General features: G+C 40.0%; 1 protein-coding gene across 3 annotated transcripts in view; it reads left to right on the forward strand.

Moving 5' to 3' along the window:
• Window positions 1-2,332: 2,332 nt before the first annotated feature.
• fam110b (family with sequence similarity 110 member B) overlaps window positions 2,333-24,272 on the forward strand; it is a 30,249-nt gene continuing 8,309 nt past the window's right edge. Inside the window, exons 1-4 of one of the 3 annotated variants that reach the window (XM_077558982.1) lie at window positions 2,333-2,464; window positions 19,419-19,552; window positions 21,855-22,519; window positions 23,819-24,231. In XM_077558982.1, coding sequence (XP_077415108.1) covers window positions 22,397-22,519; window positions 23,819-24,231 — 536 coding nt within the window. In that variant the 5' untranslated portion in view covers window positions 2,333-2,464; window positions 19,419-19,552; window positions 21,855-22,396. Of the gene's footprint in view, window positions 2,465-10,268; window positions 10,541-19,418; window positions 19,553-21,854; window positions 22,520-23,818; window positions 24,232-24,272 lie in introns of those variants that run through there. The other 2 variants (XM_077558984.1, XM_077558983.1) reach the window with 2 other exon arrangements.

Below are 24,272 nucleotides of genomic sequence, written 5' to 3' on the forward strand. Positions count from 1 at the left end.
GATTCCCACCCCTACTATTTGTGCCCAGTGTATGACAGGTTAGTGGCAACAAGCCCACACTCTAAAAAACTGTTGGGTCAAAAATAACCCAATTATGGATAAAAAAATGGAACGATCCACTTTATTGGTCAATTTGACCCAACTTTCTGGGTTGTTTTATACAAAGTGACCCAATTTTTTGACCCAAGTAAAGGATCTGACCAATATTTATGAGTTGTTTTACGCTGAGAGACCCATTTCTTGAATTAAAGTTAGGTCAAATCGACCCAAGTAGTCTATTTTTGACCCATCGTTGGGTTGTTTTTGACCCAAGTGCAGGCTGGAATCTGCCTTAACCCCTCAGTAAACTGGGAACGGCTCCAGCTTCTGAATAAGATTTGTGGTATTGAAATGGGATGTATGCATGGGATGGTGTTTCACTCTACAGATGATTATGACAAATAGTGTCAATATTGCTATTTAACTCACTTTCATTCCATGGCATTGCCAGAAGAGTGATGAAGGGTGATGAACGCTGTAATTTTTTTTAACACACCCACAGTAAAATGAAATTTCCAATACTGCATAGAAATACACCTCTGGAATGTTACAGCATTTACACCTTCATCATCTCTAAACAGAATTGAACCCAGTGGTGGGCCTGTGCAGTGCCCAACTTCATGGACACGCTTGACTTTCCTGGACCGAAGCCGTGTCGTCATAAATTTTTAAAAGCTTAAACATGACAACCGGACAGTGAAAGACCACAATGCCAGAAGCGGGGGCGACAGGAAACTTTGGTGGTGGTATGACGAGATGGATGCCAATCATGCCATCTACGGCCACCAGCCAGCCAGTGACGGAAGGGAGACTGCCATGGACTCTGTAGCAGATATCATGTTAGAAACTGTACTTGTAACTGAAGGCGAGTTTCCTAATTATTCAAATTGGTCTGTATTTGCAACAACGTCAAAATATTGTCATTGTTTTTTCTTCTTTAACTCTAGTGGTTCTTCACTGCGGCACAGTGGATGACTGGTTAGCACGTCTGCCTCCCAGTGCAGAGGACGTGAGATTGCTGTTTTTATTTTATTTTTTACCTTGCAGATCTTCTCTTGAATGTCAAAATTCAACTTCATACCCATATATGTAATACCATAAGTGAATGGGTGAGTGTATTTGTGACATTCTGCCTCTTTTCCAGGGAAGAGGAAGAAGTCTGGCAACTCCTATGATATTGGGGGTAATGCTCGAATATCTGCATCAGGAGAGCAAGTCGCTACCATCCCAGAGAGAAAATCACGCCAGATTGATGCAAAAATTAATTCAGGACCGGATGGAGCGGGATGCAGCACTGAGGCGTGAAAGGGCTCAACTTGGTGACCTGGTGAAGGCCATAAGGGAGAGAAAGGAGTAGATCCTCCCACACTAATATTTTTGTACTGCCCCTGTCTCCCACATCACTTGTAAAAAATTAACATCTTCTATGCTACTTTGTACTTCCCCCCCCCCCCCCCCCCAATAAACGTGTGTTTGCCAAGGTAGTATTGTATTAGTGGGCAAGATAGTCACAAATCATTTTACGTTATTTTTTTTGTTGTATTATTTTTTTTAAATCCTGTTTATTGCTTTGATTCTAATTATTTTTTGTTCGCTCTGTTGTCATTTTAATTTGTTTATATTCAGGGTTGGAGAATGCAGGTGCAGGATTGGCGGTAGCCAGAGGTGCTTCTACTCAACTGGCATTAAACGAGCTCATCTCCACCTGTTGAGAGGAAGCACCTCTGGCTAAAGCCAAACTGTTTTAGAGTTTTTACTTTATGCACCTAGATCCCCCGACCCTTAGTATAGTTCAAGAAAGGAAAAGAAAAAAAACGTAAGGGGGTCGCACAGGACGCCATTTAATCTAGACAGGACTATGCAAAATTATACTAAAATAAGCATGCGCACAGAGACTTTGACCGCGTTCAATAATATTTGCCATACCCATGCGTGTCAAAGAGCCAGTTTATATATTGCAGGAGAACTGTATCATGCATCATGAACTGTATCATTTATTTCTATCAGCTCTCTATTTTCGCTGCTGATTTGTCTCACTGCAGACTCTGAACAAAGCTCACAATAGTTAATTGGATTTTACTTTCAAAACAAAGGCGTATGGTAATGGACACTACATTTGTTTAACAGTTTTTAACGCGTGCATGAAATTTCATGACTTTGGAAAAAATTATACGTTTGTCTTATTTTAGTAATTACTACTTAACTCGTTGTTGTTTAACTTTCAGACCGTCTATCAAATAACCGTGCCATGTCGCTATTGCCCTTTATTTTGAAAGCTCCGAGCAGATATACTCGTGCTCATGCTAGGCAACGTGCCATTATTGCTGTTGGCTGCGAACAGGATGCTGTCAGGCCGAAAAGACGCACCGACCAAGTGGATGACAACCATAGCAGCATCCTTTGTTTTCCTTGGCTTAACATCAAGGTAAGACCCGTTAACTAACGTTATTACGACGCTAACCAGGCTGCCGGACTTGAAAGCGATGACAGATAATGCATCATTCGCAGTACGGGCGACTTGTAGCTTTTCTTGCTCCGAACATTGCCATTGTTCTCAAACTGTCACATAGGAAACCGCTTGATTACGTAAATTTGATACGTTATAGTTTTATGATAATCAAGAGAAGTAGTGTAAGTGGTGATTGTAGGCTTTGAATGTGTTGAACGGTCTGTTTGTTGACGCGGCGACACAGCTAGCTTCCATGCATGGCGGTGCTGTGATGTCGGTGAGGGTTTGGCATTGCATTGCATTGCGTTGCTGCATCACGAGCGCGTGCGCGCGCAGGTAGAGTTGATGCTTGCTGTGTATCAGCCGCTATATAGCATCCACCCATCGCCCACACTCTCCTAGCACGGGTCCAACTGAGCTTCCGGTTTCGTTTTGCGTGCACAACATCAATGTGGGAGCAGTTGCTTGTTTTCTTTTAGATGGCAGGACAGCATAGCACATTTGCTTTTCAGTGGCCGCAAATAATGTGGTTCACATACCCTTGTGGATTCTGTGGACTCGGCCTTTTTGTAGTAACGAAGACAACAAGGGTGCACTGCAAGTTTATTTCTCAAATAAAACCTAGTACATTAGCAATGCATTTTAGCTTGCAGGGTCTTCCCAATGAATGGGCAGTGTAGTGCAGAGGCAGCCAAATTGACTATAGATAAACAAAAACAAATAGACGGCACACAGCCTCATACCAAAAATCTATGCAACAACATTATGATCCCCATTACGCAAGAAACTAACATTTAAAACTTTCCAACAATGCAATATAGATTTTTCAAGAGAAATAATTGTTGGCTTTAGAAATGCAGGATTTCTTGTATTGGACCTCATTAGTGTGCATAAATGTTGTAGCAGGTTGATGTTCAAAATCATCTACTATAGACTGACATTATGTCCAGGTTTAGATTAACAGTGTTAATTGGTCTTTTCTTACCTTTGTTCTCCTGGAAAGACAATGACAGTGTTTTCCCTGAATCATTTTCACGCTTGGCTTAATCTGATTTACTCTGTCGCTTAAAATAAATCTTTTACATGCACCATAATATACAGAGCCATGTTTGAGTTAAAAATTGTAATGTTGAAAGGTATTTTTGGTCAAAAGGTGATCGAAGCATGTTTCTGAGTTGAGAAAAAAAAAAATCAATGTTCTGTGATTTATAGAGATGCATGTGGTGAAGAAAGAGCTGAGGCGAAAGGTGAAGGTCGATCTATGCTCCTACCCTCACCCATGTTCACGTGCTGTGGTTTGTGACAAAATGAGTTTCCTCCACAGGGTATCTGATAGGGATGGGAATCGAAAACTGATTCAGTGTTTCAATTCCTTGGTATCATTTTCCATTTTTTCAAACAATGCCTTTATCGATTCTACTTGGGATGAATCAAATGTTTGGTGGCCTTTTACAAGAAGATATAACAACAGGGGTAACTTGCAAGTTGCAACACTTGCAAATTCGCAAATTGGCAGTTAACACTCCTACAGCAGTCTGCAAGGTCGTTTATGTACATTGTGAACAATAAGGGACCCAAAATTTAACCTTGAGGCACTTCTAAGAATCTGAAGCAATCAGATTTTAAGTTTCAATTTCCAGGGCCGTCCGGAAGGCGTTGGGAGATGTCGTTCCTTTTGCGTCCTCTGACTGGTTCAGAGCGACTCGAGTGGGATTCATTGCATGAAACCGGGAGTGGATGACTACATGACAGGAAATTCTGGGTTCGTTCAAGGGTGCAAACATTCGCCAAACGTTTAACAGCATTTTTAATGTTCTTTCTTCATGCAAGTGGATTTGTAAAAAAAAAAAAAAAAAAACTGTCGGCAACCATTAAAACGGTTGGCAAATGTATATGCGATCTTCAACGAAATAAAAAATTAGTATCCGCTACCCTGGTTATCATTCGTGAACGTCCGCTGCTCAGTGGGATACGGGCTTTAGAGAGTTAATGGTAAGAGGGAAGAAGATATTGAAATGTGTGTTGGTTTTTGGTGACTTGGTGCTAACATTTTCTTCATTTTCAGGATGTAAACCTTGCCATGTAGTCTGGGTTAAGTCCTGGAGTTTTACACCAGGGCCCCAGTGTAAAGCTTGCTGACAATGCATTGCTTCTGTCTGCATTCGTGATGACTAATGCTGGATAATTTAGTGCAGGCAAACACAAACAGTCAGGACTTTTCCTGGCTCTGATTGGAGTTTGAGTTTTGGCCCACGGTTGCTCTGCTTTTTTTGCAGCTCATTCCCAATGAGTAACATACTGTTCACTTATTCTAACACACATTTTTTACTACACTGAGAACATTGATCAAAGTTGGGGGATTAAAAAAAAAAATCTTCTACATTTGTTCAATTTAATTTAATTTAATTGTAAATGGCACAAAAGGCAAAAAAAAAATCAAATGAAAACTTGATTAGGTATGTTGACCTTATACCCTTACCATTTAACCAATACATTATACAACAATAATTATTCTTCTGTTAATTTCAAAATAAGAATGTTAGAGTAAATGTTTTTCCCCAAATAAACAAGGGCAAGAAGGCAACAAATTCTAACAATCCTCTTTACAAATAAACATTTGTTTCAATAAACCTTTTTACAAAATGCTTAATCTATTTTTTTTTTTAAAGCAAAAACTAGCAATATGAGTACTGATGTGCATTTTTTGCCTGTGTCGTTCATAAAAAAAAAGAAAAAAATCAAGAATTTCAGTACACTTTTCACCTTATTTGTAGTGCCATTACGAAATCAGAACATTTTGAGCCACCGATAATGTCTCCATCCATCCACCCATCCATCATCTACCGCTTATCCGAGGCCGGGCAGGGGATTCAAACTCATATTACCTCAAGCCACATTGAGGAAAATATATTACCAAGCGGGCCGAATCGGAAAAATCATGGTATATAATTTAAAAACAATTGGCGTCAATTATACGCAAATTTTCAGTATTTGTGGGTTAGCCCTACATTACAGGGCTCTAATGTAATTATATTGTTCCAAAAAATAATGCAAATGGAACGCAGCAACATTTTACTCGTATGATTTCCGGACATGTTGTAGCTACCCGTTTTGTGTATATATTGTTCCCAGAATGCATTGTGTGGCACAGTTAATGAAGTTATAGCACGTTTATGTTACCAGTAATTTAATTTGTGTCATATTTAACATGTTTATGTCGGTCTATGATTTTTTTTTTTTTAAACAAACCGTAAAACTTTAGGTGGTGTGTAAAATAATGACATCCAGGGCAATTCAATGTACAAGTTGCATTGCTCATCTGATTGCTTGTGAAATTATGAATTTATATGTTTTAATTGTGACTAGCTGATTAATTGGTCCGACTACTTTTTTTTTTTTTTTTACTTTACAAAATCATCTTGCGGGCCGGATTAAACCCTTTGTGGGCCTGATATGGCCAGCGGGCCGTATGTTTGACACCCCAGAGCCCAAAAACTAAAATGAAAATAAATGTCACCAATGATACGGTAGCAGCCAGTTTGCGACGTCATGTTTTGTACATCGTAGGTAAGAGTAATTTTGAAAGAAAAAAAAAATCCCCTGCGATTGTTTAGGCAGTGGTTATTTTGTCGTAACCGGCAACCCTCCTGCGAGCGTTATTTTGCCATGAATGTATCTGATTGGTCAATCAGAGAAGCGAGAAAATGCCGTGATTGCTTGTAGACATTACTAGTAGAAGCTATGAATAACACAAATGTGCACGGTTAGACCGCTGCACGATAGCAACGTGCACGCCGTCTCGTCGAGAACAACGTTAGTTTAGCGGCCGGTTAGCATCACAAAGTCACATCAACTAGGTGGCGAGTTACCTGTCACGGTAAAATAACCACCGCGGATTGTTTATCTTGGCCAAACAATACGCGACCGCTTCAGTATTATCCAACCACCGTCTTGTTTTTTTGTTTGTTTTAAGCGTGCACGTCCAAATGGACACGAAGACGTATGATGTTACGGATTACGTCGTGACGTCAATTTCGCGATATTTCACATTCTTATCCCCCCCCCCCCCCCAAATACACCGGTAGTATTGTAGAATGTATGATATGGAACACCCTTAATTGGGACCCTTAAGAGGACCCCAAAAAGTTTTCAGCTACATGTAGACAGATGTCACTTGACAGACCATCCTCAGGCTCTGTAAAATATACGGTATGTTCACAGCAATGTTAGATAATATACTATTATGTAAGACAGATTTTCTCACAGCATCTGCTCCTGATGGTATAGTCCATACTTTATTCAAACAGCTGCAGATAGGATTTAGTCATGAATGTTTTCATAAGATTGGATTTTAGGCAGTTACGTGTGTAACTCTTGCATAAAAACAGTTGGCTAAAAACAACAACAACAACACACAGTTGGTGTGTTTGTTGAAGGAAAAGCCACACAAATGCCCTTTACTTATTCTAAATACAGTATTCCAAACTCCATTGCCACAAGAATTAAGATTAAACTCGTACATGTACTGTAAATTAACAAAATCTGATGTGATAGTCTGCTTTGTTTATGTTTTTGTATTATGTTTACACATTGAAGCTGAATCTAAGTGAATATACTTCTCCACAATGCTGTAGGTCAAGTTAACATAACACTTTGGAAAGTCTTAAACACTTAGAAGTGTGACAGTTGGAATAACATTTAGTAGTTGAAATTTAATTGAAGTGTTGAATAGACCTAAATCAGGTTCAAATTAGATTAATTAATTGGAGAGCTGGAGCAACCTAGCTCATTGCTAACGGCTAACCGAGTGTGTTCTTCAAAGCAGGGAAGCGGTGGAAGTGCTACACAGTCCAAAGCGTCATGACCGGAATTCCCTTCAGTAGAGGCTTTCCAAATAAGGGGCGGTCGTTAATCGAGCGTTCAAAAAATTTGTGCCGTTAAAGACACTTTAAATTAACGTGATATTAACGCGATAATTTTGACACGCTTAGTTCCAATACTTTTGATCACTTAAAAAGTCGGTGGCTTTGTTTACAACTACCGGTATATGTAAATAGCATTAAAGCCGTAATTCTGAACTTTTGTCTCATATTTATCTTTGGATCTAAAATCGTAATATCTTAAGTATTGACCGTTTGCACCGACATCACGTGACTGCCCTGTGACGGACGGCGCAAGGAAATGATTGTTGAATGGAAGTGGACGTGACCCCTAGCGACTTAGTGACTTAGCGACTGTTATTTTACAAATTAAAAGTTATTATTGCCCATCGAGCCATGGAATCTACTACTTCAACCAAAGTCCGCCTGTCAGTTGAAGTTGCACATTTAGTCGGGACTCATAGAGCGCGATATTTACTTATGTTGGAGATCGCTAGTTTGAAAACGGCCCCTTACCTTCTGTCGCCTGCTGTTTTTACCAAGTTAATCAAATCGCCGACTTTACAGGAATTCACGGCGCACGACCTAAATCATTATGTAGTCAATGCCATCTCTCCTCCTTACCACGAGGCTGATTGAAAAGCTTCTCTGGGACGAGATGCTACGCTCACACCGGGGGACAATATACCTCGTAATGCAAAGGTAAAACTTGTGTATCATGCTAGCTGACTTATTTTTTACACAGTCCTTTCTATTTTGAAACGCTGTGATGATGTTATGTTACTATGTTTACTAGCATGGAACAAATGACTATCGTAGTCGTAAGCTATGCAGTCATTTCATGAATATGACTCTGGCTCTAGAGTGAAAAACTCCAAGCACAAAGACAAAATCCCGCATTATTAAACAGTCAAATGTACTTAATAGTTTTGAAGAAGCTGCATTTTAAAACTAAGCTGTGTGTTCGTGCAGTTGAAGTGGACGCTAACTGGCTCGTTAATGTGATTTGAAACACGCAATTTGACACCTTTGTTACAGTGTACGTTTACTAGTAAAATGTATGAACATTTATCTACTGCTAATTACAACATTTATCTGCTAACCTTGCAAAAAATTATCGCTGCAAATCCGTGAATACTTTGTGGCCTGCCCGTCCTTTCTGTTGTTTGCTGCTATCAATCGACATCTTGTGTCTTCATTAGTAGGTATGCGATAAAAAGCAACACTTGGTTGACTCCTTTGTCCCCTCTGTAAAACCGACCGCACAGCAAGATATGAACATTTTATAAGATAATTCATTAGATAAAGGACTTTACACTGTATGAGATTCAATGGTTACAATACAGGCAAGTGGCTCTTTTGCCGTCCAGTGTCCCCGAGTGGGCGTTCCCATGAGGGCTGTGACGTCACGTGCAAAAGGTCAAAATGACAAAAGCAAAGGATTCCAATACTTTTGAATTTGACTGTACAAGTACAAAAAAGTAGGCAATAGGTGAGGAGGCCTGTAGCACTCTGTATAATACACACAAACATTTAAAAATTATGTTGCTTGTACTGCACTGAAAAGGAAAAATAGACCTTATTTATAGAGTCTTTCTAATAAGACACTATATTTGTTGAGGGGTGAACCGGTGAGGACTCTTGGGACACGTGTCGTTGCACCAAAAAACAAAAGTCCAAAAATGTTAATTTCCATAAAATCCAATCCTTTTCCATTGATGTCAAAAGCACAACACGATCTTTTCCGTATACAAAAACAACCACGACAACGATCACGGTAAAAAAAAAAAACTGTTTGCCTCCAAGGTTCACACACACCTGCAGCTCATTACCTTGGGCTTGATTTAATTATTTCCTGGGGGCCCAATGCGCCACCATGCGGTCAAACCCAGGAGTCCCACGCAGAAATGGAAAAACAAAGAACACTGTAATATGCCTCCAACATTATTGATGCACTGAATAGTAACATTATTATTATTATTTTTTTTTCACTCGATGAAAGCAGGTAAATGTGTAAAATAAGTACTGGTATATGAAATGAAATACTGCAATGGCGAAAGTCTTCATTCCACCCAAACGGAGTTGGCAAATCAAAAACACACTAAACATCTAAGCATTAGAATAAGCCTTATAAACATGCAAGCTGCATCTTAATGGGCATATGGGAGTACTGACATGGATGCAGTTCACTTCCAAAAACGTTCTGGCATGCCATTTACGATCTGATAGTAGAACACAACAGGGCGCCATAAGTATTAGCCACCGGTATCGTCAATACTCAATACCTTGAAATAAGTCAGGTATCGGGCCGATACGATACCTGGTATCATAGCGCTAGCCCATCCTACTTTCTCCAGCCAATGCAGTTGATGTCTTACATGCTGCGAACATGGGATTACAGTTTCAGCGTCCCGATGCGCTCACATGGTCGTTGGAAGAGTTTAGTAACGTTATGCTGCCTTGTTAATAGACAATATGTTGTGCGAAACATATAGACTGTGCAATCATAAAGCAATATAAAATATCTCTTGTATGCTCAATGTGAAGGGAGCGCTCTTCATTTAGAAAACAATATATTGTTTGTTTTTTGGTTATGTAGTAATCATTTTACTTTCATTCTTCTTCTTATTTATTATTAATAATAATGATATAATTATTATTAATATCATGAACATTATTGTTATTAATTATGATTTGTTTTATGTTGCATCTCCTGTACAGCACTTTGTTGCAGCTGTGGTTGTTTAAGTGCTATAAATAAGGTTGAGTTGAGGCTGTGCTGTAAATCTGTAAGAATTGATCAGCAGCTCTGTGCTAAACCCATTAGCTTGGATACAACTGTGCTTTAGCTTAGCGCTTACTTGCCGATTTCGACAGACGCTCCAGCCACGACTCAGGACTCCCTGCTTCAGCGTTGCTCCAAGAAGTTTATTATTATATTTTGACCTATATATATATATATATATATATATTATATTTTTAATAATATAGAAAACAACTATGGACAAAATGGTCTTGATGTCCCAATTGTCAGCACAACGTTCGTTGTGAGCGAAGGTCAAACCGGCTTTTGCAATGGCCAACGACGTGTAGCGTGGTTGTTGTGCTTCTTCCTTTCGTCAGGGTATCAAATGCTTGATATCAATGTGGAATTCCAGAAACTGCTCTCGTGGTAAGCTCATTTGTTTTACTGTGTTCATAGACTTATAGATGGATAGTTCAACAGATACAGTAGATGTGTGATAGGGAGTTACACTCTAAAAAGAGAATGGTTGACCTACTTAATTGCATTGCTTCAAGTGGTGAATTAAATGAATCCAAACTTAATATATTAAGTTTAATGAACTTAATTAATTAAACGTAATATATTAACTTGGATTCACGTCATTCAATTGTGCATTAAGCAATTCAATTAAGTTGGTCAACAATTCTCTTTTTAGACTTGCTGAAAATGGGTCCAACTATTCTCTTTTTTGAGTGTACTGTATACACAATCCCCTTAAAGTGGGGGGAACAATTCCTTGATACAGACGCTCCCCTACTTACGAACATTCGAGTTACGAACAACGGTACATACGAACATTTCTGCGCGTACAGTATGTCGAAAAATGTTCGGAAAGAAATGCTGTAAGTTAGATTTTGTATTGCGCGTAGTGCTTCTTTCCGCCGCTAATACCGCCGATTGGCGCTGTGAGAGCTCATTGGAGGCTGAGCAGCGTGGCGAGGAGGAGGAGGAAGAAACGCCGGTCCCCATAAAGCAGGAAATAACTTTTGAAGCCGATTCCAGCGACCACGAAGAATCTCTCATGATATAAAATCCTCCTCTTCCTCCTCCTCCATCATCTCCTTAAGCATCGAGTACATCTTCCAAAAGTAAGTTAAACTTCATTTTATTTATCTTATTACGTACATGTACATACTGTGTGTGTGTGTCTCGCTCTCTCTCTCTAACATACGTAGTACAGTACAGTACTGTACGTATTCTCTCCATTTTATTAAAAGTTTTTTTCAGTACAAACCAATGCAGGTTACTTGTACAAGCCTTAAACATACTTATATAAACCTTCAATATACTTATATAGGCTTTAAACATAAATTATAATACAAAATATAGCACTGAAGCAACTTACGAACAAGTTCACCTTACGAACGATCGTCCGGAACGTAACTCGTTCGTAAGGTGGGGAGCGTCTGTATTTGCGGTTTTATTTGACAACAAAAAAGAGACAAGAGTATCAATATTTCAGCGTCCATTGTCGGGTATTGTTAAACTGGCCTAGTCACCAGGTTAAAATTTGATAGAGGAGAGTAAACCGGAAACAAAATCAATACCTTACTGCATACATCAACCAGGAAGATGAGCTTTGTATAGATCAGAAGTATTCTTTTATTTATTTAATTTATAGTATGTTAAATATTTATAATAACAGTGATGTTGGATGTGTTTGTTTGCAGTTGCACTATTTTGAGTTTTAACTTTGATTTGTGAGATCTGCACAATGCATGTTCTCAAAGTAACATTTTTGGTTCTTTTTTTAATCACTTTGCAGAAATACCACCGTTTTTTTTTTAACTGAAGTTTATATTACATCGTGAGATATATTTTCTTTTCACCGCGTGAAAGGATTCCATTTATTTATTTTTAGTGCCCCAATCTGGTTTAAAAAAAAATAAAAGAGTGAGATGCTTCTGGAAGGGCATCCATCTTAAAAAACTCACACAAGTTACTTAATGTGGCACATCCTGACAACAACACCCAAAAAGGTTCTAATACCGCAAATATACTTAAATAAAGGAATATACCGGTATATCTCATTGGTCTCATACTTTTAGTGGGAACTATTTTCCCAAATGAGGTCATCCTCCACATTCTTACCATGCATAAGTGACACCCTGTTGCTAAAAGAACAGTTGAGTGCTGTCACTGTGTTGCATGGAATGTGCTGGTCATGAGGATTGAGAACTTCCTTGTCATTCTTTACTCATACACCATCTCCACTGGATGCAGATGTTGGTCAAGTACACAGCTGGCGATCTATACAAATAATATAATTCATTACATTATTATAGTATACAGTATAATTAATATTATATATATATAATATACAGTATAATTAATATTATATATATATATAATGAGTAACTTGTACATGTACACTGTAAGATTTGTATGAAAATGTGCTCCCTTATTCACCCCCAAATTTTAATTCCCCCCCACTATTAATAATAGAAAAAAAAAATCTAATGAGAATGATAATATTAAAAACTCTGGCGTGGTCCTAAGCAACCCTTAACTCATTCACTCCCAGCCATTTTCACTGAAGCAACCCCCTTCGCTCCCGGCTGTTTTACTGGATTTTGACTGATGTTGCAAGGCCCACAGAATATTGTGTTGTATTGCTATAAAAACATGAAACCTACCAAAAGAAAGATTAGTCTCTCCTTTCATCCGTTTTGCAGCAATTAGCATGAGAATATAGCTAAGTTTCATCATTATTCAAAAATCTGTTTAGAACTGTGGGTAAATGAGCTTGTTTCCAAAATGGCCCTGGTTGATCTCTTATACTCTGCTGCCACCTACTGGCCGCTTTTGTAATTACTACATTGCTTCACCCGTTTTCTGCAGTTCTGAGGCTGCATCAAAGCCTTCTGTATGATATAGCATTAAAAAAAAAACTGTATAAACAGTTTGGGACATTTAAACCATTTAAAATGGAATGTATCTATATGTTTTTGGGATAAGACATTTCAAATGTTAAACAATGCAACATCAACTTTGCGATTCGTATATAACAACTAATCTAACTAATTACTACTGCTGGGGAAAAATCTGACCATTTAGGTACAGTCTGGAGTCCAGGGCTGTGTCGCCACAGCTCTGAAAAGCACAAATAACGAAGGATAGGTTCCTCCAAAATGAATAAGCCAAACCACAGCTATGCGGGGGGGGTCCACTACTGTTTACATTGGCATCTGATGCATAACTTAGCACTTAACACTGTTATATGAAATATTACCTAGTGACATTTGGTGGTAATGTCTTCATGTCTTGGAGAATGCATTATATTATTTAGGTGTATATGAAATGTTTAAAACAAAAAACAACACCACAATTGTAAATTGTTTCTATTGCACTTTTTGTGTGCGTGCATTTGTCAGTATTTATGGTTTGTTTCCCTTGCTCTCAGTTTTAAATGACTTATTACACTAAGTGGTGGCCTTACTTACACATTACAAACATAATAATGCGGATGGCACATGCAAACCACTTCGTCTGCCTCCAAGAGCTTAAATCCTGTAATAAGATTAGAAGACTTGCAGGAATCTGGGAGTGAGTTTGAGTTCTACAGGAGTTGGTATAGGAGTCAGTCTTTTCACTTTCACAGAACACAACACTCAATTTCTAATTGCTGTATTTTCCATCTGGGGCAACACATCATTTGTTTTGATTTGCATTATTATATTAACATCAATGTGTGTAGCGGCAATTATTATTATTATTATTATTTTTTTGTCAGTACGTCTGCATGAAGATTTCTACCAATGACAACAACAAAAGCACGATTTTGTGGTTGGAAAAAAAAGGCTTTAACTTCAATCATACTTGAGTCATTTTGATAACAAAAAATGTTGAAAAAAAGATGGTCAAGACTGTCAGAAAATGTTACTCCAAGCCTTACTGCACTTGCAACTGCCTTAGTTTACAAAAGCCTAAAAGTATAATGAACCAATGGATTATAAATATAGGTCAAATCATTTGTGTCTGGTCAACTAAAATTATTCAAATAGATATAACTTATAATGATTCAATTTTTTTCTTGTGGTTAACTTCTAACATTGTGTTTGCAGCTGATGATAGTGGTTGTGACTAGGGTGTGAATTGCGCAGTACCTGGCCATTCGATCCGTATCACGATTCGATGCCGATTAATCCCAATACAAATCTATAAATTGATTCCGATTATTTTTCTTTTTTTACTCAAATCTAGAAAATACTAATCAGTAAACTTGTACATGTACACTGTAAGATTTGTACGAAAATGTATTTATCTGAAACTTCAGGCTTATAACTGAGCTACTGTATTTAACAAACAGGTTGCAGTCTGTTTCATGCTTGAACAGCCCTGAAATAAAGTATTAAGGCTTAATGAATGTTCCATTAATAGAACATTCTTCCATGCTTAAAGTGTGAACCCTAATCCTAAGTAAGACTATTTCCATCAAAAACGTTTAAAAATCGATTCGGCTGCATATCGAATCCATTCGAGAATCGTGCACTGTAAGATCGCGATATATTGCCGAATCAATTTTTTTAAACACCCCTAGTTGTGACTGTAAGGACACGCCCATGTTTGTCATTTCATGGTGTGTTAGTGGTCGGTTCAATGGCAGCCGTTGTAGAGTCTGTGAGACGCTCTCTCTAAATATCAGGTAGTATGTGTGGCTGCATGACAGCTACATCTCGTTCATGTATTTTAGTGTAAACACACCGTCACTGTGACGTGTTACAGTACAGTAAAAGCCCAGATAGTTTGGGTGAACATCAAGCAGACACCTCATAAACTGCTACAAAACCAGTCATTGCTGAGATTGTGTTATTTTTGTCAAATGGAGATTAACTGGTGGGAGTGCTGCAATGTGATAGGTGCCATCTTTTGGCGAATGATATCATAACAACTTGAATCCGATATGGTATAGGCCACATGCAGTGGCGGCCCATTTGCCCATCCCTGCTCTACGCTGTCGCATCACATTGTTATGCCGCGCCTGGCACTCGAGCACAAACACTTCCTCGAGTGGTTGGTCCCTCTGATTTGAGGAGCTGCTTCAGCACGTTGATTTTGGGTATAACGCAGGAGACAAAGACATGTGCTTTGCTCAGTTCATTGTGACTTCACAGCCAGCAGTATTGAATGCTGCGGGACCCCACCCTCCTCCTGGAAGGCAGAGAGTCGCTGCTATGCAACAGTTTAGTGGTTGAAGTGTGTGTGGCAGGCAGTGGTTTTCATTTTGGCCAACATGTCTCTTGCCTTCCTCTCTAGTGCGAGTGTATGGGCAGTGGAACTTACAGTAGATCAGGAATCTGCAATCCTCCTTTTAACATTTGCTCCACTACCGCTCAGTACAAAGTGGACATGAGCTGTATCGTTGTCTCATTCAGGAAGCATTGTTACAATTTAGACCTGGTTGATTGACTCCCTTATGTGAGACCCTGACACAACATCTACAATGACTCCGTTTACATGCAGGCAATAACCCTTTTAAAACCCAAAGATTGACAATATTCGGGTTTTGTAAGGCCATATAAACAGGCGCAATAACCCAAATATGATCTTATTCGGGTTTTTAAAAACGAGCCCTTTTATACTCCTTTCATAATCGGAATTCTTGCTCGTATAAATGCGCTCGGAATACCTCGATCGATTGGGGCAATGTTTTTCGCTTTGCGCATGCTCACTATTTTCTTCTTCTTCTTCGCATCTTTGATTTGCAAGGCATCTTGGTCTATGCAGTCACAACTTGTATGTGCAGCTCCGTCCTACTTGCTAAAGGAGTCTCCCTTGAATGCCTTTATTTCTCCACTGCGTTGTCACGTTATTTAACGCCACAGTTTATGCGTATATACATATACAGTAAATACAAGTAGATAAGCCCGTGCTTCTGGCGTGTAACCCATCGGAAATACTCAAGCCCTTGTCAACAAACATGACGCTTGCAGCAAAGAACCACACTTCTGGAGCGAGGAGGGCTGGGCGATATGGCCAAAAAATAAAATCCTGATTTTTACAGACATTCAGGAAGATTACGATTTTAATCTAATAAACCCAACAAACACTTATTTAAATGTTTCATTTATTCAAAAATAATTCCTGTGCAAAATGTTCGGACAACAATAATGTATACTGATTCTCAATTAGTTTTGACATAAACTTAATAGTTTTTTTTCTTAAATGCCATAATTAAGTAGTTGGTAGCTATTATAAACATGTCTTGTAAAGCACCCATCCAGCATTCTACCACAAAAACATTTGAATGTAACACAACATGAGAACAACAGCTTTTAATAATAACCAAAAAGACAAAATTCGATTTCATGATTTAGAACATTTTCAACGATTCGATTTTTAAAATGATGATGTATCGAATTAATTTGATTTATTGCCCAGCCCTACAAGGAGGAAACCGACTACATTACTTTATTTAGCATGGTGAGTGACATAAATATAATGTATTTTATTGATAGTAAGTTAAAAGCGGACATGACGTTATTTATGCAATTACGTTGTCCCAACGGTTTATTCCGAATCGAGCACAAATGAGCATGTAAACGGGAGTAACTTTTTCCGCCATGCATTTAAACGTGTTACCTCGGTTGTTTCAGAAACTGGAATTCTGACCTTAACCCAAATATTGACTGCATGTAAAGGAAGTCAATGAAGTCCATCAAGCTCATGAGTGCTTTCGTGCACTCAGATAAGCAGTCGGTTGTGAAGGAAATCTACCCCACAACTAGCGTGTGTATATTTCACACATGAGCCGAGTAGGAAAATTCCTTCTACTTCTCATTTCATGTCTCCGCTCTGCCTTTGCCAGCCCAATGCTCTCCTTAGTAATGTCTATGATGAGTTTGGCCATGTCCTTTCATCAAAGTGCCTTGTTAGCGTGAATATCTTTTGGAATGTAAACAAAAGTGACGAGAACATGGTAAACTCGCGAGGTAGATCAAAAGGCCTTTATATAGCAGTCATGAACGCCACGTCTGAAGAATAGCGGCTGTCTCCCTCCTGTGCTTTTTTGGACTTAGCGGCAACTTGCTAGTTCGAAAGCTGCATCAGGAATGGATGAACGGAGCCAGGTTGCCAGTAATATTATAGCCCGCAAACATCTTTTGTGGTGCTGTTTGTAGAATCCCGCAGTTGATAATCTTCTTTGTGAAGGATCTTGTGTTTTTGTGTTTGCCTTGCGTGCGTGCGCTCCTTCATGGCCTCTCGCATGCGGGTCCTGCATCCTTGCTTACGTCTCCACTTACTGGGCCTCTTTTGTTTCCTTCCCCTCATATGATAATTAAATGAGAGATGGGGCCCCTGACAATGATTGCCGAGATTTTATGTGAGTTGGCATAATTAGTCATAACTGTCCAATCTCTGAGGGTTTTTGTAGTATTTGTTTTCAAACCTGCGCACATTGCACACAACAGCTGCAACTCATTCCGAACCCCGCAGCTCGGGGTCTGACCAGAACAAAGAGATCAGAATATAACTGCAGTCCTGAAGGCTTTACACTGGCTGCCAGTCAGTGGATTTTCAAATTCAATTCTCCCACTGGTCTATAACTCACTCAATGGTTTAGTTTCCTGCATACATCAAATAAAAAATGCTAATTGAATATAACCCCAGTAGGCCTCTGAGGTATGCAAACTTGGGTCAATTAGTGCAGCCCAAGTTTCAAAGCAAACTGGTGAAGAACGAGGCATTTAGCTGTTATGCTGCATACAAACGAAATACGTCGCTAATTGTCTTTTAAATCCAGGTTAAAACCCATGCTTTTTTTGTTGTCTTATAAGCATTTTTTTTTTTTTAAATATATACGATATATCCTATACAGTATTTTGGTTTTGTTTTTCTTTCATTTGCTTTTAAATTTCTTTAAATCTTTTTTTTTGCTATTCGGTTTAAATCTTGTCTATTGTGTTCTTTCAGTCATTTTAACAAGCTCCTTTTGTTCTTTTTGCTTTGTGAACTTAATTAGCTGATCTGTAAATGATTTTAAGTCATGTGCTTTTGGTTGTGAGAATCACATTGAGGTAGCTTGTGTATGAAATGTGCTATATATATATATATAAAGTTGCCTTGCCTACGCACCAGCCGCAGCTTCCATGTGCGCAGCTATCTTGTCATGTTATGTAAGCCAACTGTATTCCTTCTTCATTAGTTTGTGGCATGTTGGCTATTTGATTGTAATTATCATCTATGATTCAGCAATAGATCTTCACAGTAATACTGTAAATATTATTCATTCATTCATTCAAATCAGTATTTTTTTGGGGGGGGGGGGGTTAATTTATCAAGATTGCATTTTATGTAAATGACTAATCATGAAGCCTATAAATGGTTGGTTTCCTAGAGAGACGGTCTCCAATTGTTGCCTACCCCTAAGCCTGCTGAGTATGCATGGGACGAGAACGGGAGAGTAGAAAGATGAGCAGAGGAAGACAGACATGAAATGATAGCTTTGCAATGAGTAATTGTGAAAGAGGCATCAGTGACTTTGCTTTGTTGTCTGTGGAAAAGGTCAGCATAAAGAATTGATCAGATCCCCTCTGTCTCTTTGTGTGGGTCCAATTCAGCAGGAGAGAGTAAGTAAGGAAATGTTTCCACAGTAGACTTTTGACATATTTGTCAGTTTTAGTCTTAATGCTAAACTTAGGATGAATATATTTCATAATGTGACTCTTTGTCAACCCAAAGAATCTCTCATCTCATGCTAAATTGAATCAAAAGTTGTTTAGGTGAGCAATTTTATTGGATCCACTGTGTCAATAACCTCTGTCATTTGTACTGGCCTGGTCAAGGAAGTGTCTAGCTTCACTGTGGCCCTTTAGTCCCATCGTGAACCCGATACTTCCGTCTTCTATCTTTGTAATTGTCCTACCTGAACGGCTGACACACTGCACTGACACGGAGTTGGAGCACTTTCATTGCATTTTCCCCAAGGCCCGCTACTTTGAAATGATGGCATTGCCTTAATTTTGCTTCCCAAAATGTATGGTGCAGTACTGGTATGGTACTTTGTGCAGGCATCAAATTCTAGATGCACATAAAAGTAAAACAGAAACAAAAGTTTGTATCAGGAGAATGTTGTAAATGCATTCATCTGTTGAGGAAGGATAACCTCTCCTCTTTCGCCACAGTAAAGCAATGTTTCTAAATCTGCTATTATCAAAGCTATACAGCTACGTACATGTGAGAGTTGTGACAGGTCATGTACTAGTAGATGTACAGACTATATTTTGGTTGTGTGAACTATTGTCAATGTTTGTGTTTTTGACAGCTGTGGTTCCTTCTGACAACCAGCAGCACCTGGAGGAAGAGGGGGATCGAATTCAAACATCCAATTACAAGTGGCAGTCTCTCAATCCTTAAATCTGTGCTACTCTGTTATGAAACAGTACAGGTTTAACTCTGGTAAGAACTTTTTTTCCCCCCCATTATACACTCAATATATACCCAATATATAGAGAGAAATTTTAGATTCAGAATCTTTCAATTGACTGTAAGTTGAATGTTTATGTTAAGGCCAAGATACACCAATCCGACCTCATGCATGCGCCGTCTGATCAGTGTATAAATTACTGTCGTAAAGTCGGTTCAAGTTCAAGTAATACGTCTTGGGGTGTTTCCATTCCATGTTGAATCGGCGTCGGGGCATTTGATCACTGTGATTGGCTGTTAGCTAGCGAATCAGCGCACGGGGCAAGAAGAGGAAGTGCCTCTGCATTTGAACGTACAATGTCTGTCTGAACAGAAGATCGGGAAGATGACCTCGTCGTCTCTTTGGTTCAAGAGAGACCGGCATTGTATGATATTGTAACAAACTAAGTGTGTTGTGTGTTCCGGTGTTGCCATTTCTGTTTAGCACTCTTATGTCCGACTGTTAGTAAACGCAGCACGGGTCTCGCGGGAGGGGAGGGCTGTTACGTGCGGGTTAGTTGCGTGTGTTCTTAGCTTTTATGCTAGCCCCTCGTCAGTTGTGTTCTATTTTCCGGCATCGGCTACGGCCAACAGTAGTGTTTGTTAAGATAAATAAAAGGGTGACATCCCAACCAACGTTTGCTGGTGGCGTTCTTGCAAGACGTGACACTATTACTGTTCAAGGTATGCTGACAAAGGTTTGAAAGCCAAACCATGGCATGACATGGGGACGCGACTGGATATAGCAGGCAGGATTTATTTTATACTTGAGAAGTAAAAGTAAAAGTAACCGGTATGCTATGTTTACGTTTTTATATCCCACCCCCCCTAAAGAGGTTTCCGGTTGCCTTTAGGAATAATGACTACCGCCGCCGATGGTATGGAGTGGAATTTCTTCTCGCGCATGCGCTGAGGGTATGTAATAATCGGGGTCGGTGCGGTGTGTATTTACATCATTTTTCTATGTGACGTGCCTACGTCTGGACCGACGCCACAGGGGGGTAGGCGTCGGTCACATTTGGCTGACCTCTGATTGGTGTATCTAGGCCTTTAGGCATGCCATCATTGTATGACCTTGGATTTTTGCATCTTAAGCCTGGTTTGAACTCCTGCGTTTGCTCCGGCGTTAACGACCGCCGCACATCACGTGATTTGAGTCGAGAAGAGCGCCGTAGATGGTAGCTTTCCCCGGATAGTTTCCATGAAGGCAACTATGTTTGTAACCAACAACAACATAAATGTGTAAGCTAAGCACGTAGGGTGTTGTTGTGTTTTGGCGTGGTTACGGTTGCAAATTGGCATTAAATAATTGTTACTAGCTCGTCGCGTGACCCAATCACTTTTCAAACATTACAATATGCATTTGTATGATGCAAGCTCGAGGCATTATCAAGACACACAAACGGCAGCCAACTCTTTTTCTTTCTTTTTTCCCCCCTCCTTTTTTTTTCTTGTGTTGTTCCCTTGTTCCGGAAACAAAAAACGACTTCCGGAATTGGCCATGAAATGCAGATGAATCTCCATTCTGTGGCATTCAAGCCAATACCAGCCGTAGCTACACCCCCGACTTGGAGTGAAACTGCAGCACATTTTCAAAACGAGAGGTGGATTGCGCACAAGTATGAAGACAAACGCACGAGCGGCGTTCCGGCGTGACGATTGCACCGTCGCCTCCGGCGCGAGTATGAATAAGCCTTTAGTGAGGTCAGGGTGCATCGGTTTGCAAGTTCACAAGAGCTTTAAGTAACCTTCCAATACAAATTTCCTAGTTGCGGGTCTGAAGTCATTTTTCTGAAATGCAGCATACTTGCGACAGAGTTTTCTCATTTCACCAGGTATATTGGTAATCATCTTTTAAAATAACCTTTATTAGTCTCCCAATGGGGAAATTAGGTTTTTGTGCCTTTGTGCGTGCACGTCCGCCACTGCCTATTTGTCATGAGCCCCAACATACAAGCTCATCTGTAAAACTCAGTAGAGGTAATGTCATGGCTTGGGCTCGCATGGCTTCTTCCAGGATGGGCTCATTAATCAACAACACGGTTGGAGAGGCAACACAAACATAGAAATCTACTGAACTATTAGATACTATGCTTGAAAAATGTTATTGAGCCGAGAAGCAGAACAAAGCATGCCGAAGTCACGTTTTACCAAATTTTACCATGTGTGGGAGCTTGAGGCGCTCTGTTATGAATGTGTGTCCCATATCTATTCCTGATATTGTTGCTAGGTGCATGATGTCATTATTAACATCATTGCTAACCCTGTTTCATTCTTCCTTTTTGCTCTATTTCAGATAGTGAGGAGAACTGAAGGGGGCAAGGGTGTTGACTGACAGAGGGGGGGTTGGTTTTCGTTTACTCCCCATCCTCTGGTATTCATTCAGTGCTGTCCAAACGCAAATCCACATCACTGTGCGCAGGCACATAGACACACACAAAGACACACATGCACACACCACTTCTTGTCTCTTCCATTCTGTCTTTGAGCATGTTCTTGCTTGATGGATAGCTTGCTGGCTACAATAAACACTCTCGACCAGTAGAGCGCAGTTAAAGTAATTGGGCTTATTACTTTGAATGTAGCACAGAAGACTAAAAGCAAAGATTCTTTGAAAGCTTGAAAGCTCTTTGAAAATGCTACTGCAGAAATATTAGTCCATAGTTAGGTTCAAGTCTCACCGGTTCCTCGAGGTGATGGTGAGGGAAAGGATGTTTCTCTCTCTGTAGGTGGTCTCTTTTCCACTTTGCGTCTTCATGTTTTGGGGGTCCTTCAGTGCCCCCACCCTCTGTCAACCCCCCCGCTCCCGCTGCCACCACGGCCGGCCACTTCGTTGCCATGCCAACAGAGACCCTTGCTCCAGCTCTGCCAGATAGCAAGGCCACTGGCACTGCAACACCTTTCAGTTCCACTGTTCCACTCCGAATCCTTAACAAGGGCCCAGACTACTTCAGGAGACAGGTAATGAATGCTTCTTAACTTGGCACTCACTCAATCAGTGACTTCAATCAATATCTCATTTAAAATCATGAAAATGTAAAACCATGCAATCTAAAATGTTGCTTCAAATGAAAGCCTACCATAGTGTACCTAACCTGAAAAAAATATACCAAAAATGCGTTGCTAACTAATACTGGATGTAATAAATAAAGGAAGAGGAATAACGGAATCTGAGCCTGTTTGAGACGAAATGTCTTCTAAAACAACCACAATAATCCAGTTGCAATCGATTCAGTTTGCTGAGAATACAACGACCTTGATGAATGACAATATTCGTAGGCCGGTGATCTACGCCTCAAACACAATAACAGTATACCAATTTAATGTCAGTCTGGTTGGCACGGTGGCTGACTGGTTAGCACATCCGCCTCCCAGTGCAGAGGACGTGAGATCGAGTCCGGGCTTTGGCCTTCCAGGGTGAAGTTTACATGTTCTCCCCGTGCCTGCGTGGGTTTTCTCCGGGTACTCCGGTTTCCTCCCACATTCCAAAGACATGCATGGCAGGTTAATTGAACACTCCAAATTGTCCATAGGTGTGATTGTGAGTGTGGATGGTTGTTTGTCTCTGTGGGCCCTGCGATTGGCTGGCAACCAGTTCAGGGTGTACCCCGCCTACTGCCCGAAGCCAGCTGGGATAGGCTCCAGCGCCCCCCCCCCCCCCCCCCCCCCCCCCCCCCGCGACCCTTGTGAGGAAAAGCGGTTAAGAAAATGGATGGATGGATGTCAGTCTGCTAATTTAATGGCAATGGCGATGTGCTGTTTTACACCAGTGCAAAAAGATGCCTGAAAATTCTTATGGAGTTATGTCGTTGTTTTGTTTTTATTATTATTATTATTTATTTATTTTAACTTTTGACTTATGACGGTTAGATACTTTGCTATACTTAGCTGTAGCAAACAGCTCATTCATGTGACTAGACTGGGCTGGTATTTTTTAGGTAGTGTCCAGCAATACGTTTGTATTGTATGTATATGATTGCACGGGAATTAACACAAACTTATTGGACATCAGCCACTGTAGAAGCTTCTTCCATGAAGTTACTCTGCACTGACTCAAAAGAAAATATTTCACACAAACAAACAAACATAAAATGATCTTAGGCCAACGTATGCATTCTCTTTATTTGGTATCAAAAACTATTGGAGCACAAAATTTTAATTCTAAATGCTATAACGCCTAAAGGCTTACTTCTGTTTCTGGAACTGTATTACTGATATGTTTTCCTTGCTCAGTGTTAATGTTGTATTTACTTGTTTTAGGTTGAACCCAACCCAAAACGCCTCAGCGCTGTTGAGAGACTGGAAGCTGACAAAGCAAAGTATGTTAAGAGCCAAGAGGTTATCAACGCCAAGCAGGAACCAATCAAGCCGCCTATTCTGGCCAAGCCTGCTATTGTTCATAGCCTTCATTCAAAGAGATCTTCTGGAGTGTGTGGCGGAGTACACGGAGGCGGAGTACCTTTCAAACCTTCAAATAACAACGCCAAGTCGGACACATGTGCAACCAGTAGCGCCGGCAGCAAACGGGAGAATTTAAACCTGGAGATCCTCAAAAATCTCCTGAACTCATCGTCCTCTTCGGGAGCAGGCTCTGAAGGGCTCAGGGGTGGAGCTAAGAGTGCTGTGTTGATGAGGTCATCGGGGGCACTAACAAGGAGTTGGACACCTTCCAGGTAAAAGATCAAGCACTGATACAGTTTTGTGTTTTTATGGA

The sequence above is a fragment of the Vanacampus margaritifer genome, chromosome 2 (assembly GCF_051991255.1).
Source record: "Vanacampus margaritifer isolate UIUO_Vmar chromosome 2, RoL_Vmar_1.0, whole genome shotgun sequence".
Taxonomy (NCBI): Eukaryota; Metazoa; Chordata; class Actinopteri; order Syngnathiformes; family Syngnathidae; genus Vanacampus; species Vanacampus margaritifer.